Genomic DNA, 23,928 nt, shown 5'->3' with positions numbered 1-23,928 from the left:
AAGTGAAGCGGAGGTTGGAGACAATATAATTAAGTTTTCGTTCCTTTTCCTGAATTTGCCAGAATTGATATACTCGTATCGCAAAGCCTGTGTGTTATTTCGTATTTTGTCATAATTTTTTTGAGAAAAACGTCAGTGTGGAAAGATACGTTTCGTTTTATCTAGCTGTCCAAGAACCAAAATGGGTGCGTTCTAACACTGGTATGAACAAATAAATGGTACACAAATACGAGATCGAGATGGAGCAGCACCGTTGTGGAACTGTCCCCGCCCCCCGTATATCACAAAGTAATTCCATCCCACTTCGCAAACAATTGTCAAGAAAACTATATTACTGGTCCACACCCACTCTGTGCATGACTACATGTATAATGTACTGAAAGGTGGATTCGAACCTATTCCCTCGACCTTGCGGGGCCCGCGAATGCTTCATGGTCAGGAACGCTAACCCTTACTTTATCGCGTTTTCATGCATTAGCGAAGTATTGCCAGGAAACGGATTAAGAACTGCCCATCCACTAGTATACACGTAAACGCATATACGTAACATATCCATGCACATACACGGACGTATTCATTTATACACGCATACCACATGTACGTATTCATATCTGCTTGCCTTGGGTATATATATATATATATATATATATATATATATATATATATATATATATATATATATATATATATATAATCATTGGGGAGAAAGAATACTTCCCACGTATTCCCTGCGTGTCGTAGAAGGGGAGGGAGCGGGGGACTTGCAATTTTCCAAAAAGAAGGAACGGAGAGGTGGGCCAAGTGAGGATATACCCTCTAAGGCTCACTGTTCTTAACGCTACCTCGCTAATGCGGGATAAGGCGAATATGTATGAAAATTTATATATATATATATATTCCCTGACGTGTTATCCCCATCAAGTTCCAAACTTGTTTGCATCCCATGACAGTTAAGATGGCTGTCCAGGTCGCTGGAGTGGGTTGCATTAAAGTGAGTAGGTCACATAACAGGTGCGGGCAAAAATGCTTTTTTTTTACCACCACCACGTCACTGCCGTGCATAGCTGAAATAGTAGTTCCTGGGTGCGCTTGATGGTTCCCAGAGGCGAAGCACAAGCCTTACGTCACATGCTGTTGTTGAGTAAAGCAAAAAAAACAACGTTGTATTTATTGCTCGGTTAAAGTCCAGCACAAAAAAGTTTTACTCCAGCAGGTTTTATTTTCACACACACGTACATACACACAAACGTACGTCCACACACACGTCACAAAAAGGACAAAGGAGGATTGTTCTGAATGGTCTAGTGTTATCCTATTCTCCCAACTTGGCTAATCTAAGAAATATACTGAAAATTGGTGATTTTAATGTGTTGCCTTCCAGTACAATAACACCATCAGTAAGACCTCAATGAATAGGCCAAAGCATTCAATAGTTGGGAGTGTTTACACTGTCAAATGCTAGGCATGTAAAGATGTATACATTGGCCAAACAGGTAAGACTGACAGTAAGATGATGATGGCACCGTCACACAGTACGCAGGGATGACCACAAAAATGCAATATCTTAAAATTGTCATGAACATGACCACCCCAATACATCTTGAAAATCCCGGTTATTTATACCCCTCTGCTGATAATGTCATACGTAAAGTCATTAAATTTCTTAATTGCTAATACTTAAAACTTTGATTTGTCCCCAGGCAACTTTAAAAGCCCATCTTATCATTAACCAGATCATTAAATAAATGACGAAAATGTAAGAATGGTCCAAGACTCTCATCTACCCAGGTTAACCCCCATCACTTGTCACCTCCTTTATTTACTTTCCTTTTTCATTTACTGTCGGTCAGGTAAATGTGTCGTTAATATTGGTAGACGACGGACGTATCTTCTGTTGGGATTTAAGTAACTTCAACTACTCGCACCTGATGAAGCGGATTTACTCTACGAAACATGTCGGGCCACACGTATAGAAACATTACATTGTGACCTACGTTAGAGCGATTTTCGCCCTTTATATGTCTAGCGTTAATGGGATGACTTTGATCAGGGCTTCGGCTGCCCTTGCAGTCTCGGCAAACATAAAGAAATTAGAAGTTAGAGATTAGCTTCAATGGATGAGTGAAAGTGGTGTCCAAGGATAGGTCATTATAGGATCTGGATGATTTAGATGTGAGGACTACGTAACAGGCAAGTAGGAAGGTCCTTGAAATAACGACAAGGCTGAGAAGATCAAGATGTGTAGCTGAGAGATACTCTTTGCCAAAGACGTGTCCGTAATTCTATAGGCTACGGTGAAGACCGCTCAGTTCTGATATTTGATACGAAAGGACGCAAACGGGTCAAACTCTCTTTAGTGACCATAATGGGATTAGATCGTCTCTTGGTCGATCGTATTTCAGTGCTGAGTGAGTTATGGTTGGCGCAGTTGATGGAAATGTGTGCAGAGCTGCGTGAGGAAGGTCGCGATGATGTAAACTGAAAATGAGAGAAATAGAAATAATGTTAGTAACGGAACACTGTAGAGACATTTGTGGTGCCCCAAAGGCACTGTACGTAAGTGTGTAGGATGAAGAGATCTGCATGAAGGAAAATGGAATATTTCGATTAAGAAATCTGTAATTGAAATGATTGCTTCAGAAGAATCTGAGGATTGAAGGCACACTAGTGCAAGATGGAAGGTGTAATATGAATACATTCATTAGGTATTAAGGAGAAACTTTGGATGAGTTCTCAAGGGTAAATGATAAAGTATAATTCGTTATAACCATCTGTTTAATGTATATAGCCGTAAGAAAGAGGATAAATTGGTGTAGCGATTAGCGTTCCCGACCATGACTCATTCACGGGCCGTCCATACGTGGTCGAGAGTCGCATCGGTTCGAATTCCTGGTTACGGGGAGTATGTCCACAGTCGACCCAGCTGTTCATCCACCCCTAGGGGTTAGTCGATGAAATGAGTATGTGGCTCGGAATATATATATATATATATATATATATATATATATATATATATATATATATATATATATATATATATATATCTCGTTGACCTCAACTGCCCGTGCAATCTCGGCTAACAAGATATCATTGATATAAGCTGTTGAAGAGGTGGCGAATACAGTCTCTCAGGGAAACTTTAATCGGATCAGAGGCTGTGGGAGTGCAGGGGAAGGACGGAAGTGAGGAAGGTAGAGCAGGAGTTGAGCTACGAGAAGTGCGGGAGGAGTGGGCTTGGAGTGAGTGAGGTGGCTCGCTGAGGGAGGTGAAGCGAGAGACTGAATGCTGGAGGAGAAGCCAAGTGGATATGAAGCGTTTGTTACAATACCTTGGGAAATTACCTTCGAGGACACACACACACACACGCACAGACAACAGTGAGAGTAGCAGAGAAGGTTCAGCTTAAAAACTATATATGGAGTGGAGACGTTCATTAGAATCGCCTAATTTGCATATCATGGAGGGAGAGTACACTCTCGGGTCCGAGGAGCGGTTTTGGAAAAGTGCAATTACGGAAGTGCTGATTATTATAATCCCCCTTCTGAGCAACATGAAACTGCCGTTGTGTTATATAAGGTGCTCATCTGCACGAACGTCTGTAATTTTCTTTTCAAAACTTTGAGCTTCGTGACAGTGGCGCTGGGTAAATGTATATCAAGGCATTGCACACCTACGGTGGGGTACCGGCTAGCGATGCTGACCATGAAATCTCTTCGTTCAGTTTGGCTGACGAATATATGAATATTTGAGTTTCATGTTTCGTATCTTTCTTTCTCTCCCAAAGGGCATGAACTTACAAATTGACTTTTAGATTCGTCATATTGTCTGATCGATGATCTAGCTTCTTCCATATGGAAATCTTGGATATGAAATCCATTTCTAGATCATGAATGGACGTTTTGATAAGTTGGCTAAATATTAATCCCTGGGGCACGCCACTCGTCACGTCCAACTAGCCTGAGGGGTCCGCTATGTAAAACTAATTTGCTTAATGTAGATGGACTAGTCTTTGTGCACATTATAAACGTCTTCAGGGTATTGAAATGCAAGTTGGGTTGTTGCATCAACCAACACAGGAACGTGTCGAGTCGCAGCGAAAGATATGAATATCATTTTGATGGTAAAACAAAAAAATAAAACTGCAGGAATCTATATATATTATAAGGGGACTTGGGAGTTGACATCGTCCCTATCCTGTAGCCAGAGTCCCAGCTTAGGAGCTTAGAGATCAGCTGTCTACTACCAAATATTAAGACTGTAGTTAAGTTAATGGATAAGGGAATGTTAGACAAGTCCTTAACATCCTACATGAGGCCAGAATTCGAATATGCCTCTCAGGTTTGGTCATCGCACCTCATCTTTTTCCATTCTGCATACACCCTCTCCTGGTTCTTCCACACACGTTTCCTTTCCATGCTCACTTACTCGCCATTCTTCACCCCCAACATTCTCTTTTCTGTAAACCTCTAAAGCGCAAAGAAAAACCAAAAAAAAAACAAAACAGAAGGTATACAGGATGGCAATAGAGACGGTACCAGAATTAGGATAGTAATAAAGAAAGGCTATGGGTCTCAAATTCACCTAAGAGAGAAGAGTTAGGAGTGACCCGAGTGCAGCCTTTAGATGTCTAACTCGGTGGTGTTAAGGGCAACAGATGACTAGAAAGTTGTATGGCTAGACCAACCAGAGGTTACGGTGTGAAACTACAGAATGACGCTTGTTAGAAAGGATGTTAAGTAGTTCTTTTATAATATGTGCAGCAGTAGATCAGATTATTCTAATGGGAATGTATCGGCTGTAAATAGACATAACGAAGCTTATAGATTTGAGTTGTATGATAGCAGAGTACATGTGGGGTTCAGTGAATCTGAAACTCCATCCCCCATGTACAAGAGATTCTAATGCCTTATTCATGTGGCTTAGCACCGCTGTAACGTTACATCCGGGAACTCGTTAGTCGCTTATTGATCCTCTTAACAAATAGGCAATAAGATCTCTTAAGCGTTGTAACTTGAAAGTGAATAATTCAATGTATCGAATCATTTTTGAAATATTCAAGAAGGAAAAGATTTTTCGTTCATTCACGATCAGTTGAAATCGTCAGCAAAAGTTTAAATTGAAAGAAAATAAAATTAGGGGTTAGAAATTAATTCTCTGCCTCCAGGTACGTGAAAGAGCAATTAAAAAAGGTCGTAAAAAAAAGGTAATTGAATGATGCCATGAAAATGGAAGTTATGATACCATTAAGAAAAATGATAAATAAAATGACTAGTTAATTGGTAATTAATCGAAAATCAGGTGTTTGGGATACCAAACTGATTAATGGGATAATATCCCCATCGCCCTTTATTGAATATCGTAACAGGTTCCTAATAATGAAAAAATAAATATATCTATAATTGCCCTAACATAATTACGACCTTGATGGAATGAATAAACAAGGATACGTACTAGCGTTAATTGCACAATACGTATAGCACTATAGTTATCAGTAGCTGATATGACGCTAAATAGTACTATTTAGTACTAAGATCGGTGGATGAATGTAATATAGCAGTGTAGGTATGCGTACATTAATAGGCACGTACGTGTAATGTGTATATATTTTTTTTTTTTTTTTTTTTTTTATACTTTGTCGCTGTCTCCCGCGTTTGCGAGGTAGCGCAAGGAAACAGACGAAAGAAATGGCCCAAACCCCTCCATACACATGTACATACACACGTCCACACACGCAAATATACATACCTACACAGCTTTCCATGGTTTATATGTATATGTATATGTATATATATATATATATATATATATATATGTATATATGTATATATGTATATATGTATATATGTTTATATGTATATGTATATGTATATATATATATATATATATATATATATATATTATATATATATATATACATAGACGTGTAATGTTTATATATATATATGTATATATATATACATAGACTCCACGGTATTCAACTAGGATAGTCGTCTTTGTCAGTCCTCTCCCTCCGTGAGGTATGAATCCCAAGCAGTATCGACTCGCTACTTCGAAGCTCTTAGTTCAAGCTGCTTCGAAGTTTCCACTTGTCCTGAAGTTTGCTCATGTCGATGTTGTTACTAGTGTCCACACCACGGCGTCTCGCTACATCTGATGTTAACTTCAGTTTTCGATAAACTAACAAGAAGTTATTCACATCTTCCTGTTCGTGGCGTGTGAACCCAAGGGGATCGACTCGTGAGTTCGAAGCCAAACCTTTGGGTAGACAGAGGCGTTCTCTGAGCTTGAGCTGCGAGAAGACACCAGTCAGCCAGTCATCATTTGACTCTAGTGATGCACGGACTGTCCTGTCTGTGTTATCTTGACCTAGGCAATAACCAAAATTCATAAATCGGTGTTGCTTGTATCAAAAGCTATGATAAATGATCATACCCATTACTTGATAATGATCTTTGCTACCAGAGGTACAATCGCCATGGGAGGGGAGTTGGTGGAGGAGTGTGAAGGTGGAGGGAAGGGAAACGTGGTGTGAGGGTAGAGACAAGTGAAACATGGTGTGGGGTCCCCGCCCCTGATAATTCAGGCTTGAAGCGGCGGAATGAAAAAGTTTGCATATAGAAAATGGCATTAAGATAACATTAGTGATGGTTATATGGAAAACGTCGTGCACGGATTTAGTGATGGTTATATAGAAAACGTCGTACAAGATGCCATATTTTAACGGTACTTCCCTGGTTTGCTCATCTTAAATACCCTGGCCAGTGCCCCATTTTCTGCAGTAAAGCGTCATTGTTGAAATAGATGGGTTACTTTACTCCAACATGTTCCTCTCTACAGCTTGTACCTACTGAAGACACTGTAACTTGTAGTATTCGTACATATTTAAAGGAGATTAACACTTCATATACCACCAGAATAATTTCCTTAACTTTTATTCCTCCAGTCTGTATGACTGCACCTTGTGTGGATGAGTGTTCACGCGTGGGTATACGTTTCATTAGGTTCCTGTAGTGTAGAACATGTGTTGGGAGATTCGATAAGTTAGAATCATAATATAAGACCAGGAAAAATGAGGCTAGTGGTCAGCTTTTGCATGGAGTGTGGTAGGTGGGAGTGTGGTAGGCGGGAGTGAGGTAGGCGGGAGTGAGGCGTGCGTGTGTGGTGGGCGTGTGTGTGTGTGTGGTGGGCGCGTGTGTGGCTCTGTGGTGATTACCGTGGGATTGGTCACATGTTAGCCCAGTCATGAGTGATCGACTTTGGCATAAATCGATAAGATGAGGAAATCTATGTACTACTACGCTTTGAAAATGGGCTTCGAAACAAGTTTTTTTTTTTTCGAATACTCTTATTCAGCTAATATAAATGGGTGAAATAAAACAGTGTGCATTACCTAGGCAGCCGGCATTTTTATACACATTAAAAACCAGTCTATTGAATTTGCATTACACGTCACTAATTGATATCTAATTAAACCATGCATATCAAAATCATGGTACGAGATTCCGGTAAATCGTGTAGTTAAGTGTCAAACGCTCTCATGCTCTATAGATATTTTGCCTATAGCTAACACGAATCCACAGATTTAATTTCTGCATAAGTTACTTTATCCAGACCAAATCCACCACAATATACTGTTTACATTACATTCTGTAAAGTGTATTCATAGTTGAAGAAGTTAAAGGTGTTTAGAAATGTCCAGATTTGTGAAAATGGTGATTAACATGATGGAATTAGCAAGAGAATGCGGATGAGGAGTCTGACACACAAGTTTCGTACAGGAACGAACCTTTCAGGTCAAGTTGTGTGGCCAAAAGGTTTAAAGTTGCATGACAGAGGAAAGGCTTGCACGCTGTTAGTGTGTAGCATTTACGTAGTCTGTACATAGCATGTTCTTGCCCTCCTTTCCGCTATATCTTTCTCGGTTACCAGTTGGCAAAGGCCACGGAGGTCCGAAACTGTATTGGAGTAGTGATAAACAGGTATACAAGAAATGGGTCTTTATATATTAACATGTTTGCGACAGTCCCTTTGTGTGTATAAAAAAAACCATCCCTAGAACAGAAAGGTTCGATGTGCTGATGTTTGTATAGACGCTGAGGCTATGGATATCATAATACAGGTATTGCTCTTTGATAACTTGCGGTCGAATACCCTTCGTCTTGGGTAAGTGCGGGTCATTATTTTCAGTCGTGCTCACAGTAGGCCAGTAATGTTCATAAACCACTGCTTTCGACAAGGCCCATTTTCCATATTTGGGGCGTCATTAAACATAAATGCAGATACGAGAATTTAATTTTTTTTTTCTGCTCCCTTTTATTGATATCCTTCGATACATTTGGAAGAATGATGGATAACAGGATCGTTAGTCGGTAACAAATGGGATTTAGTTTGTCATAATGTTGGTGATATCGACACACGCGCGCACACTTATGAGGGACCTTTAGCGCCCTCTGTATGAAACGCAAACGTTCGTTTCTTCGTACCTGTTGTAAGATCCGGACTGAGGAGAACCAGTGAAGTCGTCTGCTCGCTGGCGTACCACAGGTGTTGCTGGATCACCTCTAGTATTTCCTATCCCTGGGGATAGGGGAGAAAGAATACTTCCCACGTATTTCCTGCGTGTCGTAGAAGGCGACTAAAAGGGAAGGGAGCGGGGGGCTGGAAATCCTCCCCTCTATTTTTTTTTTTTTTTCCAAAAAGGAACCGAGAAGGGGGCCAGGTGAGGATATTCCCTCAAAGGCCCATTCCTCTGTTCTGAACCCTACCTCGCTAACGCGGGAAATGGCGAATAGTATGAAAGAAAAAGAAAAGATTTGCTGAAAAGCACTGATTTCTATCAAGAAGTTACCGACAGGATAATCTGGTAACTTTAGAAGCCCAGAATCTTTTTAATACAGACGAAAATACACAAGTCTATCTCTTCAATACTTCTGTGCGAGAACTCCCTCAACATACCATTTCTTAAATATCTCTTTAGAAAGCCTCTGCTTGATTTTCTCCCGTTCGAGTTGAACGTGGAGCGAGAACACTAGAAACCTGAGTTTTCCCTCAGGTTTCGCCTTCTCTTTTCTCGAACTCAACACTGGAAGACGATTAATCTTTTTTTTTTTTGCTCTCCAACGCCTGCAGGACATGTCCGTCTCCTTGAACGACAAGGGAACATGTGACTTAAGATGAAACCGCCTGGGCGCGCCCACTCCCAGAGCCAGACCTCTTGCAAGATTTAAGGACTCGCGACTGACTGATGGCTAATTCAGACGCGTCCTCTCCAAGGATTTCAAGTAGCAGCCGCTGAGGTGAAGTCTGCAGCATTTCGACCGCTGGTGTAACGCGTGCCCCATGAAGACTGCAGTGTTGGGCGTCTCGATGCCTTAGTCACATACCAGCTTCACAAGGCTGTGTTCCGACACTTTGAATCCCACTGAATCTTGCTCATCCATCGCGCATTTGTTACGAGAAGAGAGGTTTACACTCGTATTGCTCCCCCCCGGTCTCGTAACCTTGTATATATGGCGCAATTATAAGATATTCAGAGGTCATTGACGGCCTATATTAATGTGGCAGAGGACCTAGATTACTTGGATTGGCTTCGTTCTCCGAGGCTATACTCCCTGAAGATCACACAGGAGAGATGCATCATCTGTACCTGGAAGAACCTGGAAGGTTTGGTTTCCATCATATACTCGTAAACATGTTACTGGCACGACACTCATGGATGACTGTGTACAATACCACCTCTGAAATTCGTGTCATATGGACAAGAGAGAACACCTTAAACCCGCCCGCCGGGGCCCAAGAGTCTTCACCACCTTGCCATGTACCATCATCAGAAACATGGTGCACGGTAGACAAGTTCAAGAGTGCACTGGACCTACAAAGTGGACCACACCAGCCATGGTTGTGTGGGCCTCAGTGAGGGATGCCTGCCGCTTCCAACACCTGGGTCCACCAAACACACACCTACACATACTGGATAGAGGATAATGATTTCTCTTGAGCGCTAAGGAATCGAACCCCGGTCCTCGCGCGTGGCAGGCCTGTATGTTACCACTGGACCACGACCTGGGAAGAGAGGTAAAGCCATTGGCCACACGGGTCATACGCTACAGCTCTTAACCTCTCGCCATACCCGGTGGACGTGGCCAACGTTCTTGGCGCTGCGGGAGTGCCAGCTAAGGCAATTGTAGGCGGACAGGAGAGTGCGAAGGAATATTTTGCTAGATTCTTCCCATTATACATGGCACATTCGTAAGGTGACCCAGATGAGACGTCATTTCTCAACCATCTATCAAGCTATTCAGGCAAATGGTAGATGCATGAAAGCTAGACCGAGGTCAACGACCCATTAAGATAACCATTACTGAAAATATAATTGTCACTTGTTAAAACTGGTATTATCATCAATAAGATGTTAGTTCTATCAATTTTGTTATGGCTTTACATCACCTGCTGCGGTGCGCGTACTCTTCAGCATCTATGGATGGGAAAGAACTCTATTATAGTCTTGTCTATAATCATCTCATCCTGTATTATCTCTATTAAGATCGTGTGGTAATTTGATAATCAAATGTAATTCCTTGATTATTTTGAAATAATGTGTTATACACACAAGAATTGTAGTAAAGAACTTATATTTAATCAGTTATTATACTTATGAGAATAGAAAGGAAAGGACATTGTATATTGTAGGTTTTATACACGTATGAGAATAGAATGTAAAGGGCATGTTATGTTTGTTCTAGTTTTTACCCACACAAGAGAATAGAAAGTAAAGGACATGCTATATCTATTCTAGTTTTTATACACACATAAGAGAGTAGAAAGTAAAGGACATGTTCTGTTTATCTGTATTCTAGTTTCCAAGACGATGAAGGAGCTGAGCCTACAGTGGAAGCAGGAGAGCCCCGTGAAGATGTACAAGGACCTGAGGATGCCACAGTTTGAGATTAATGACATCGTTGCCACCACCTGCCAGGAGAGCTTCCAGATTGGTGAGTAGTCTCTGGTGGTGGTAAAGACAAGGAGGTTGGTCTTACGAGTTTGGTAATAGTGTCAGACTTGGCATCGAGGTAGACCAACATTGTATGCAGGGGGGAAACAATAGCTTTGACGTCAATATGTTCTCTGATTCGCTGAACATATAACATAACGAAGGGTCTGAACATATAATAACTAAGGGTCTTGTGTTATCGAGGTATATACTAGTCCTTGGAATAGTTATTCAGTTATTCCCAGAATATTAGCGGTAATATAGTGCCATAAGGGGAATAAAGTCTTGACTACGGTGTAGTTCCTTGGGTGACGAGTCTTACGGTGGTACAGTAACATAGAAAATGGCAATATGGTTAATGGTGCTATATTAGTACATAGAAATGACCCAGTGATAGTTAACGGTGGTATAGCACCATAATAAAAGACCTTGTATAGAGTAACACTATTGTAGCGTCATAAGACAACGTCGTGTTATAGTGGTGGTGTCGTATGGAAATGATGATGCGAGTCTGAGGTATATGTAATGTCATAACGCAAGGGTCAGTGGAGAGTGAGGGTGTTGTTATGAAAGTCCTGATACAAGTTCTTCTTGTGATCATTGCATTGGTCTGATGTTCCTGTGGCGTGCAAGAACAGGTAACTTTCCAGGTGGAGTGAATCTTCGTCTTTGGAAAGGGTCATGATAATGTTATACGGCAGACTGGAGAGAGTCATTTGTAAAAGGATTTTTGACTTAAATATATTCAACCACAAAAGCGGTTGATTCATTCTTTTTTTGGTCTTCGTCTTTATATTTTTTGATTTCGTGCAGTTTTGAATGCCAGGAGGATTGAGAGAAGCGTTGATAGACATAGATAGGATAGTTCCAAACCTTCGAAGCGTAGGGAAAGAAATAGATGTCACAACGACCCGCCGTTGGCTTGACAGCGGCCACACACTAATCATGCGAACTCACGAGTGTCACATGGTTTAGACAATGGGTGGATTACGCAGACCCTTGGTAGCAGCAGACACCGAAGTAGTTTCTACAGGAAAGGGGAAAGCTTGCTTGCAGCTACGTGTCTCACGATGTAAATATGGGTAAAAGCACAGATTACATAATGAAACCGATGCAAGAATATACGAAACGATGGTCTGTGTTGGGGTGTTTGAGAACCTCGTCTGAGGAAATGGAAGGATGGAGAGAAAAAAGTGATCTGTGCCTAAACATGCAGGAGGATGAGAGGCGTGCACAGCTATACAATGCATTGAGATGTGGTATACAGGGGTCGACGCGCTGTCGGTGAACTGAGCCAGGTCATGTTAAACGTCCTGGGTAAACCATGGAAAGGTCTGTGGGACAGAGATGTGGATAAGGAACTGTGGTTTCGGCGCATTAGTGACATCTAGAGAACGGATGAGCAAATGAAGCCTTCTATTCCTACCGCTACCTCGCTTACGTAGGAAACTGCGATCAGTTCTATAACATAATAAAGTAATGAAAAAAGGATAGTTTTGTTTACCCTACGAATATTATATAGTCGTTCACTATATGACCACTACCCACATCAATGGCTAGGGCATGTCTCATACAGGCTACGTTTATAACACACTTCATCACCTCTTCGCATGGACGACCTCCACTATGATGTAAGACGCGCACACGACCTCCGCTCGTCTGCTCTGCCGTTTACATATTGCATAACTTTTCACCCTCCCCAGGAACCTGTGGGCTCACTCAGCTTACGCTAAAAATTTCAGTCATCTTAGGTATTTATAGAGACAGATATGCATCTGTGGTAATATATTCTCTCGTCCTTTAGATTCAGGATTTCATAGTGTGTGTGTGGTGGGGGGAAAGTCTCCATCACACGCATGGTTGGTGCGGGAGCTGGTCTGGTGTGGTACTTTTAAGAATTCTGGGTTTGATAATAGTGTATAGATTTTTTGATGTTAGCAGAGACGGCACGGGTAGCTGGTGCCGTAATCAAGGCCATCCCATTAACGCTATATATATATATACATATGTTTATACCCTAGCCTGAGCTAGGTACCCATTTTATCTACCAACCCCTTAAGGGTGGATGAACAGCTGGGTTGACTGTGGACCGACTGCCGTACAACCAGGATTCGAACCTATACCAGGCTCGACCCTGTATAGGCGGGATGCCCTTCAGTGCTTTATGGTCAGGAACGCTAACCGCTCTACACATTTTTGCTAAACTTCAGCTAAAGACTGACACTAGACATGAGAGAGAAGTATAATGATAGTCTACAGAATCGAGGGTTAAATAGATTTGTTAACAATGGTTGTGATTGGTCTCTTCTTGTTATGGTGTGTACGAGTTATAATATGGGTTTGAAACTTCTGCGATGCTGGACTGAAAGTTGACGGTGAGAGATCTCTGATACCAGGAGATTACGGTGGAGGGGATGGTGCTGTGGCATCATGCCACACTGACGAGATAAGTGTGTAGAATCTGTGTCAGCCACAGCGCCACATGATAGGGTAGTGTAGCCAGAACCAAAAAGGATTGTGTATGGCAATATATACGTACACGTCTGTGAGCTGTACAGACCTGCTTTCTTGGAATACTGATAAATACAAATAATTAAATACTAGCCATTTTGAGTTCGAATCCTGAAGTTGTAAATGCAAATAACCAATTTATTAAATACGAGCCATTTTGTGTTCGAATCCAGAAGGTGTATTGTGTAAAATTGCTTGTAAAAGTTGCACCGTCCAGTAGCGAGGATAATATATCTACTGACCTTAACAATATTGTCCTTAAACTGCGGAGGGTGGTACATATTTATTGCTTATATTTCGCTCATCCACAAATCATGGCCTGAACAAGTGACGTTGATGTGACCCGAGTTTATATATGTTGGGCAAGGTGAAGGTTTACGTTTTAGTCCCGTCGTTCACATTAGAGTTTATCCTTTGAGCAAATGGCGTATGTATATAGAGGTAGGTTCCTGGATATGTGTGGTCTAGAGATATATACACAGTCACTATTACTATCCCCTGAATTCTCTCTTGAAACCTCTACACGCATCCCACCCCTCTCCCCTTAGACAATTTATATCCGTACTCGACCCACGCCTTGTATCATTCTCTTATCTCCTTGCACTCTCATCTCTCCCTCATAACCAGTGCTTCTCATACCTCCCTCTGTTATTGCTACTCCCTGTTACTCCTCCCTTCATTTCCAATATCCACGAAAGTGCGTGTCCTCTTCAGACACGAGACGACATCAGTGTGCTGTTACAAGTGTTTAGTTTCGTTTAAAGACTCCAGAATTTACCTTGAGAGGGTCTTGTCGATCACGGGAACATAGCTGTGCGTATTGAAGTGTTAAAATAGATGCACAACTGACAAATTGATTATAGATAACTGGAGACATGGTGAAAATTGTGGCTCCTAGGCAAGACAATGGGAAACTTGACAGAAATGACTTGGTGGTAAAGTATGAGAAAAGAGCAGGTGTATGTTACGTATTTTTCTTGCATCACCGTGATAGATGTAGTTATTGGGATATTGATAAATACCTTGAGTAGTGTGGTAGTTAGAAATGAAAATGAGATACTGACAGCGAAGATATTGATTGTTCAACTAGTTTCTAATCCAGTCTGATTTTCGAGATGGTGAAAAATCAGACTTGAAATATTGTTTCGAAAACATCAACATCTTCGAAGATGAGGAACGCCAGAGCGAGATTCCATCGTAGAATAAAGAATTTCGTTCTTGTTTTGGAAAACTTCGTCCGGGATATTGAATAATTTATGAGGAATGTGGGTGGAAATTTGAGTATCATTTTGACGTGGAATCTGAGTTTGATGTGTTGAAGTGTGAGGCAGGGTGTTAAGTTGCTACTTAACTTGGTTTTGTGGTCGGTTATGATGCGGTATGGGTAGGAAAGTTCTAAAGTTGCTGCAAAGAACTGGATATCTCTCATATTGAAGCGAGATTGTACTGGAAGTATTTTTCTATCGCCGTGTTGGGTGTTTGTGGGGGTTCAGCAGCTGGCGATTGGTCTTGTGTAGTTGTAGTTTACACTATTGTGTTCGCTTTCGACAGGGTTTATAACGAAAAGGGTGAGGCGTAGTTTAGTGTGGAGCTGAAGAAGTGTATATAGAGGTTAAGGGATTCTTTTCCTTGTCATGAGCTGGTATTGGTAAGTGTTCTGAGAGCGTTGGGTTTGATTAAGGCCTTTGTGTTTGTGATGTGGGCAGTAAGTATTGCTATGCTGCTGGTATTATACGTAACATGACGTGATTTCACTGGGAGTGGTTGACCAGTGCTATAGAAATTGCAACATGGAATCTTCTAACCTGTGTGATGTGGGTGACGGGATATTTCTTGTAGCGATTCAATGTGTGTTGGGTGCGCCAGTGTTCTCATTGTGTGGTGTAATGTTTCACGTTTATTGCTTATGCTTATATGATTGAGATCCTCTTCATGTGAGAGGACTATCGCAATGTGGCCTGTGGGAGATATAAAGAAAGATCGTGTACAATGATATTGAAGGGTGGAGAAAGAACGGCTCCTTGGGGGAACTACAGTGTCTTAAGTGTTTGGGAGGTAAGGACATTGTGAATTATTCTGGCATTTACCTCCCTGACCACCCCATCCATGAAGTTAAACAGCCATGGTGACAACACACACACCCCAACCGTAGACAAACTTTCACGTGGCACCATTCACCCACCTCTTCCTACTCGCACACGAGCCTCGTTGTTTTGATAAAAACTTCTCATCGCTTCTGTAGCTTACCCCGCACATCATATATATATGTAGAAACTCCCACAAATCGTCTTTATTCACCCTATCTCATGCTTCTTCCAGGTTTATATATCCTACAAAGAAACCCCCTTTTCTCTGAATATATATATCGCATATTCTTAAACTGATCGTCACATCCTCTGCCTCTCCTGAAACCACATTTTTCCTATCCCATCTGATGATCTGTACATGCCACCATCCGCTCAGTCGTCGCTCTTATCTTGCATACCACGTATGATTTGAACACTGATTTGTCCTTTGGCATTGATGCCAAATCACTATTCCTCGAGCATCGGGCAGCTCGCTATTGCTCGAGCATCAGACACTATTCAGACGTGACAAATGAGGAGGCTCGCTTGGAATCTCGAGTGTCCACATCAGATGAAGAACTGAAAGCGGGAGAGATTGAGCAACACGTCGATGATATCAGCCACATAACACTCTAGTCTGGGGTATCGCAGAAATCATTTCGAACGCGGGATTCCAAAACGACTTCGGGTTATCGCCCGAGCGAGCATCGGAAGAGATGATTTAGCACTGGGTAACGAGAGGTTCCAACTCTATCACTGACGTGAATGGATCCTTTTGATGCCTCTATACAATACGTTCCTGGGCTCAAGAGGTACGAGAAATGCATTTCGAAGGAACGCATCGTAACGGCGAGATGGTTTCCCGGATGTGGTGGTTCGCCTTGCACCCTACTAGCAGCGTTTACTGTTTCGTCTGTAATCTTATCATTGGCGTCGGCAACATAACGACGATTGGGTGTACAGAGTGGCAGTTGTACCTCCTCCTTCCCTCGATCAGCTAATCTAAGGAATTCAATTCCTTTTTTTTCCTCTTCACGTAAGCTGCTTCCTACAAGACCAGTGTGTATAAACACTTGTGGAACTTCTAATTTCTTTTATAACTTCTTGCTTTCGCTCCAGATGGCCTTAATTGGGGCATATTACTTACCTTTACCATGTTGGTCACTTAAAATTAAAAGATCGCACTCGACGGGTATGAGCGACCAACAATGTATCTGTTTTAACAACCTGCCGGATGTGACCCCCTTTGGGCGAGTTCGGTAGGCGGGTAAGGCAATAGTCACACAGAACCGGAACCCAAAAGTACTGGTGTGGCCTCCACATACGCCTCCGTCGATCAGATAAGTTAGGATTCGCCAAACGATGAAAATTCTCTTTGGGCTGGACGTTGTTCTCATCAGAGTAAGACCCTCTTCTCCTTTCCCTAGCGCCTCGGAAGCTTCATACGATATAGGGCGAGTAGATTCGACACTTCCTTGTCAGTTTACAACGCGAGATGAGCTCATTGCGCTCCTGGGAAGGCACGACATAGACACTATATTCAATTGCGTGAAGAAAGCCAAGTACCTTAAAAGTTGCAGTAGATTGTACTCCAGATATAGACTTGGTAGACTAGTTAACATAAGTAGTGTTGCTTGGAAGATGTAAACACTAGCCTAGTATATCAACTTGGTGGACTAGTTAATAAGTTGCGTTGCTTGGAAGATATTAACACGAGCCTAGTTTCATTACGTGCTTCGATAATACGGGTCACGCTTGTCAAAATCTGGCGCTTGCCCTGCTCGAATTCCTTAATGCTTTCGTTACACATTGATAACTGTAGGGATTCGTGAGACGCATCCATCATGAGCTGTGATACAAAGGCACAAGAAATCGTCTTGCAGAGGAACTCGCTACTGACTGTATCTGCCTTCCTCCCAATAATCTTTCGCAATATACGTTGGCCGGATCAGGCTGGTGCCTTTGAGAGTGTCAAACGAGAGCTAGAATGAGGTCGTCAGGGTTCGAGACCTCGTCGTTAATGATGATATCCGAGAGAGAGGTGAAGGCTGGCTGCCTCCTCCTTCCTCACTGCTGTTGCTTTTCTGAAATATATATTTTACCAAAATGTGTGTTCAGTGCCATTGGCGCGCTCGAGGTTGCCGTGGAAGCGTTCGTGACTGATGGAATAGAACTGCTGCAGTGGCGACATTCAACACAATTTGCTCAAGCTTCGTGCTGGTGGAGGAGGAACCGCTACGTTCCCTCGCATCCACTTGACCTGCCTGGAGTCGTGAGGGAGGAAGGAGGGAGGGTGTGTATTCATGCCGAATTCATTTCGGTCACGAAAGTGTTGCATGGTGTGCTTGGTCATGCACTGCCACTCTTGAGTTTTCTTCTAAGAATCTTTGAAATTTTACATGACCAAATTCCCTCAACAGCAGCATGTAGCTGCTGCTTCTCCAAGTTAAAGCTGAAATAGAAGCATCTGATATTTATACCATGAGAATACTTTAATGTCGTCATTCTCGTTCTCGATGGTGTTTATTTCATTAGCTGTCAATGAAATCCTCTCCGTCTCCAGGTAGTGGAGTGGGAAACCTACCAAAGTGACCACATCTAAAACGATCAGTTAAGACGTATTTTGTTTTTTTTAATGAGGAATTCATAAATCTGTGCCCCTTTTCCAGTAATGTGATCTTTTTATTCAAGTATATATTAAGTTTGATAGATTAAGTTTGAAAATGGAGGTGTATTTATAGGAATTCTTTAACTAGACTCTTACTTCGTATGTTTTATTCTAGCCTTAAGGCATGAGGACTCCCGCCTTCAAAATACCCCAACGCGCACACGCACCAAGTGACCCTCCAAAAAAATCGGTACGCCACCCCTGCTGAAGCGATTAGGCGATACACTCCAAAATGAACCCAAACAAGTAATACAATGTTTACCAAAACCCAGTACACTCGCTCGCCTGTGACCTGACCTCGCTTAACCTGACCTACCAAGCTAGCTGCCTCTCACAGCAGCCCTTCCTGCAGTGGGTCAGGTAGGCCAAATGGTGATGCGGTCATCACTGCTAACCCTTGCCCCAACCAGGTAATCTGGCCAGGGACGCGAGGTCATGACGCTCTTTCCCTCCAAAGAGAGGGAGCGTTTGTGCAGCACTTGCCAGAGATATTGTCAGTTGAACACGACCGCTTCTAACAGAAAATGTAAAAATATCGGGCACCAGTACAATTTCTTTTTGATATTTTATTTTATTTTTCGCCACGACTGATAGCTACCACGAAGAAAGAAATTTGTGGGGAAGTGAACGCAGAATGAAAAGTTATCCATTTCTCTGACGACACACGCACATCTGATGTAAACTATTTACCACTATGCCTTGAGAATCGAACCCTGGACCGTTTGTGTGGTAGCCGGACAACCAAACCCTCAGACCACGATGAGCATAAAACTGCATCGAATTTTAAGCATTCGTTCCATCCTCAATTCCTGTATCACATCGAGAGCCACTGCAAATTCGCAGTAGTTTAGACGCTCTTCACTTGGGCTCAATCATTTTCTTCCATGTTCTTTCGTGTCCAGTATTCGCGGAAGCCCTATGGCTGACCGACAACTTTATCAGTGCATTCAAATATATTCAAAATAAGATTAATCTATTTAGCTATTTAGTAATATTTCTTATTTGTGTACATTTCTGTACGCTCGGCAAAACATGGATATAAATGTTTACATGCGCTTATCAGTGCATTCAAATATATTCAAAATAGGATTAATCTATTTCGCTATTTAGTAATATTTCTTATTTGTCTACCTTTCTGTACGCTCGGCAAAACATGGATATAAATGTTTACATGCGCTTATCAGTGCATTCAAATATATTCAAAATAGGATTAATCTATTTAGCTATTTAGTAATATTTCTTATTTGTGTACCTTTCTGTACGCTCGGCAAAACATGGATATAAATGTTTACACTCGCTAGACTCGTTTGGAAATTCGGAGGAAGACTTTAAATACTGACATTGGAATAAGGATCTCTGCTTTAATCAAAGCTCACTAAGCTTCCTGGAAACATGAAGCTATCCCACAGGTTCTGCTATATAACAGTGGGGGAAACTCCACTCTCCATATGCAGACCGTAGCTGCACACACACACACCAAGATCAATGTTGAAGTATTGAAAGTAAAAATTGGGGGCCATCGCACTTTTCAGAAAACTTTATTGCCCTACTCAATCATAGAAGGATTAAATGCGCAGTCGTTCCAGTGACGCAGTATATTGTTGGCATTGATGAAGACTTGAAATATATTTGGACATTTCTGGAACGGTTCACACTCACCCCCCACTAGTGAATTTATTTCTCTTGAATGTTTCGGCAAGCTTAAAGAATGTCTAAATTTGACTCCTCGTCTCTATGGAAACGCCTAGAAAAGGTGATGAAGACGGTTGAATAGTCTTAACTATTTTCCTACATAGTGTAAGATCCTGCCATACACAGTGTCTCCTTGTAAGCTTGAGACAAAAGCTTTAGAATCTGTAGTTTTGGAATTCGAGTCTCTTGGGTATTTGTGAAACGGGTTTCAAATCGACTTGGACCACTTAAAGTTGGTTGTAGGTAATTACCCTTCAAGTGTTATAAACTGCTTAATAAGGTCATTACTCTTAGCCCAAAATACAAGTGTACCTCTGATAACGAGTACGACTCTTTTATCCCAACGCCTTGTTCAGGAACAACATTATTTTCCAAATTTTTTGAACGACTTTTATCACCAGCGTTGCTCAGTACATTAGTTTTAAGACGTGGCAAGATTGCAAAATACGGTCAAGGGCCGAAAATAAGTGTTGGAAAGCTAGTTGGTGTACGACTCTTGGACTGAAAGCAATTTTCTTGAAGGTTTAAGAAATTCTTCTGTTCACCTAGATGTTCAACGCTACGTGAAGATTTGTTTGACTCTTAATCGCATAATCCTCTGCTTCTTAAGGCAGCGCTGTTATTCCTTGCTAAATTGTATTGTGAATCTGAGCATGACAAAGTCCTGCAGTTACGGTAGGAATATTTTACGAGCATTGCAAAAACCTGTATTGAAGTTGAGCATATTTCATGAGCTTTGCAGAACCCAGCAGTTACGTATATTTCATTAGCATAGCAAAACCCTGGAGTTAAGGTAGGACTATTTTGCAAGCACTGCAAAAACCTGTGTGTATTATATACACAAAATTCATTAAAAAACATTGGCTTTATGAACTCTGCTCAGCATCGGAATCAAGGATGGCTTCCTCTCTTTAAGAATGACGACCTATCCTTGACCTTGCTTGTTGCAATTGGGGTCAGGAGGAGCAAAAGAAGAAAAAAAAAGAAAAGAGCCACAGGAAGACTTTTTCAAGTTGGTCAGCAACGTCCGTCTTGTGACAGAGACTGTGAGTCTAGCATGTTTTCCTCAAGTCCGAAATAGGAGGAACAGGTCATTAGGTGAGTGGGAGTTTTAGTTCCAGCATCTTCGCCAGAGTTTCATTTTATTTTCTTTTTTTACCGTTGTCTTCCGTTGATGACTACAGAGTTGAATTCTGTTTCTGGGTCCAAACAGATAATAGAATATTAATTTGTTTTTTTTTAAACTTTAGGATCTTTAATCTTGCATTTTTTTTTCTTTTTTACAACTTTGTGGTCCTTGATTCCTTTAGTTTCTTATATTTTCCTTTGACTACACTTCTGCTTCTGGGTCCAAACCGATAGAATATTTGCTTATGTTTTTCAAACTAAAGGATTCTTATTCATTCTTCCTTTTCCGCAAATCTCTGGTCCTTTAGTTTATTAACTTTTCGGTGACGTCCCCATAACCGTCCTAACAATCAGTTCTATAACTCTCTGGAAGAATTATAACTGTTGTAATAACTTTATTTACTGAAGTTCTTGACGTAATGTTTACACGTAATAGGATATTCGATTTTGTCTGTTTCCTCTCGTAATATCTCAATTATTTTCGTCAGTAGAAAATTTTGAGATTAATAAAATAAAATTAGAGCAGGTATTAATGCTCAAATACTACGGAGTTGAATTATTTCTTTCATTATTCATTGTACTTAACCGACGTCTCCTGCGTTAGCGAGGTAGCGCAAGGAAACAGACGTGGAAATGGCCCATCCCATACACATGTATATACATAAACGCCCACTCACGCACATATATATAGTCTTGCATCTGCACGAGGTTACAACACTTGGGAAATGTTACATTGGGCTGGTATGGATCACTGGCACAGAAGCCTCGCCAGTCAACACAACGTTCCAGAGGAACCCATTCTTTCCCTGCTGCAGAAGGAGGCGCACGACCTTCACCTGCCAAACTCCCCGGAAAGTTTCCCCGAGGGACACACACACACAGAAAAGTTTCCTCGAGTTAGAGTTCCTGACCGTGAATCATTCACGGGCCGGCCGGCCATGGTCGAGCACATTGGTTCGAATCCTGGTTGTGGCAGTCGGTTCACAATCAACCCAGCTGTTCTACCACCACTAGGGTTTGGTCGATAAAATGGGTACCTGGCTAAGGCCTTGGAGAGAAGTGGAGGTCTGCAGTGTGTCGTAGATGAGGAACACCTGGGATGTGTGGACATTGTTGTTCGCTGATGACGTGCTTCTGGTGGCCAATTCAAGTGGCAATCTGCAAAAGCCTGTGGCTTCAGGAGCGTTGATGGATCAAAGAATGATAGGGTAAGAGAGAATTATGGTAATAAGGTTATGGTTGAGAGCTGAAGAAAATGGGCTAATATGGTTTAGACAGATTGGAGGTTACGAATGTGAAGAGGTTAACAAAAAGGTATGTCACAAATGATGATAGAGGACGAATTGGACACGGAAGGGTACAGTGAAACATGCTTTGGGGGATCAAGGCCTGAAGTTGCAGAAGGGTGTGAGGCGAGCACGGGATAGAGTAAATTTGAGCGAGTTGACATACAAGGGGAGACGTAAGGTCACTGGGTTAAAACAGGTCCTATGTATTCTAGATTGGACCAATATAATACTCTTGAATTTCAATATCGCAATATGGCTTTCATTTAAGGTCTGGATTAATAAGTAGTTACCAGGTAGTACATTTGTATTACAAGATAGGCAAGGAAGAGGCATTAAGTTAGTGTGAGCATCGTAATTTAGTGTGAACATCCTACAATGTAGATATCTTTTGGTAGTGTATTCTTATATATTTTGTTATATACCACGTTGTAATGAGTTCATCTGGTTAGTATATAGCTATACCGTCCCTTCGTTGCTGATATCTAGCATTTCTTGTCTCTTGTATATCATGTCATTATATTGCTCATTTTGAAAGGGTCGATATATCAGAAATGTTTACGTATATTTTAACTGAACATTTTTTTAGTAGATACACCAAATGCAATTGTTGATTTCGTCTTATTTGTCAGCTGAAGATCAAATAACAATGAAGAATGTTTGCTTTAAAGTTAATGAATGCTTTTACCATGCACAGCGTGTTAGGCAAACTTGTAGACAGAATGGGATATTGATGGGAAAGTAATGTATTTTGTTTTTGACCTTCCTTGAAAGTGCCGAACAAAGGTGTTTAAAAGTAAATTTTGAATTTCGGGTTTAGGATAAGTTCATCTCGTGCCTCTGACCACCAATGCTTTTACAGTAACATTAATAAAACATTGTATACATTAGACAAAGATGATTACAGGTAATCGACGATTATATATGTGACCCATGTTCACTTACCATCACTGTCTGAGAAAATGAAAAATATAGGTTTTGTATATATAGGAAAGGATCACAATTTTGCGCGTGATCAAGATATTCCTATGAGTCCACGGGGAAAATGAAACACGAAAAGTTCCCAAGTGCACTTTCGTGTAATAATCACATCATCAGGGGAGACACGAGAGAAATATAAGTCAGTTGATATACATCGAAGACACGAAGCTAGGACGCCATTTGGACAATCACATGTTTACCAAATGGTGTCCTATATATGAATATATGAAATTCTAATTTGCTTCCCAACTGCGGGGATTCGAACCTTGTACCATTTGCATGGTAGTTGGGTACGTTAACCACTTGACTATGCTGACAGTAATAGGGAAATGACTATTCGATCACTAGTAATGCGAGCCCAACGGGATATGACCGCCGGTCTCGACCCGGTTGCTCATGGACGCGAGATGAAGGGCAATACATTACCAGTCATCGAATAGTCATTTCCCAATTATAGGCCGCATCGGTGAGTGGTTAGTTTATCCACCTACCACGCAAATGGCACAGGGTTCGAATCCATGCTGTTGGAGGGAAGTTCTATGTGAGTTTGCCCCCTATGCCATATATATATATATATATATATATATATATATATATATATATATA

General features: G+C 41.4%; 1 protein-coding gene across 2 annotated transcripts in view; it reads left to right on the top strand.

Moving 5' to 3' along the window:
- LOC139749377 (glycine receptor subunit alpha-2-like) overlaps positions 1–23,928 on the top strand; it is a 231,530-nt gene that overhangs the window by 105,038 nt on the left and 102,564 nt on the right. For both annotated transcript variants that reach the window (XM_071663162.1, XM_071663161.1), the window contains exon 7: positions 10,857–10,991. In XM_071663162.1, coding sequence (XP_071519263.1) covers positions 10,857–10,991 — 135 coding nt within the window. The remainder of the gene's footprint in view (positions 1–10,856; positions 10,992–23,928) is intronic.

This window comes from Panulirus ornatus, chromosome 7 (genome assembly GCF_036320965.1).
Source record: "Panulirus ornatus isolate Po-2019 chromosome 7, ASM3632096v1, whole genome shotgun sequence".
NCBI classification, from domain to species: Eukaryota; Metazoa; Arthropoda; class Malacostraca; order Decapoda; family Palinuridae; genus Panulirus; species Panulirus ornatus.
The sequence above is the reverse complement of the archived record's forward strand: the minus strand, read 5'-3'. Positions and strand labels throughout refer to the sequence as shown.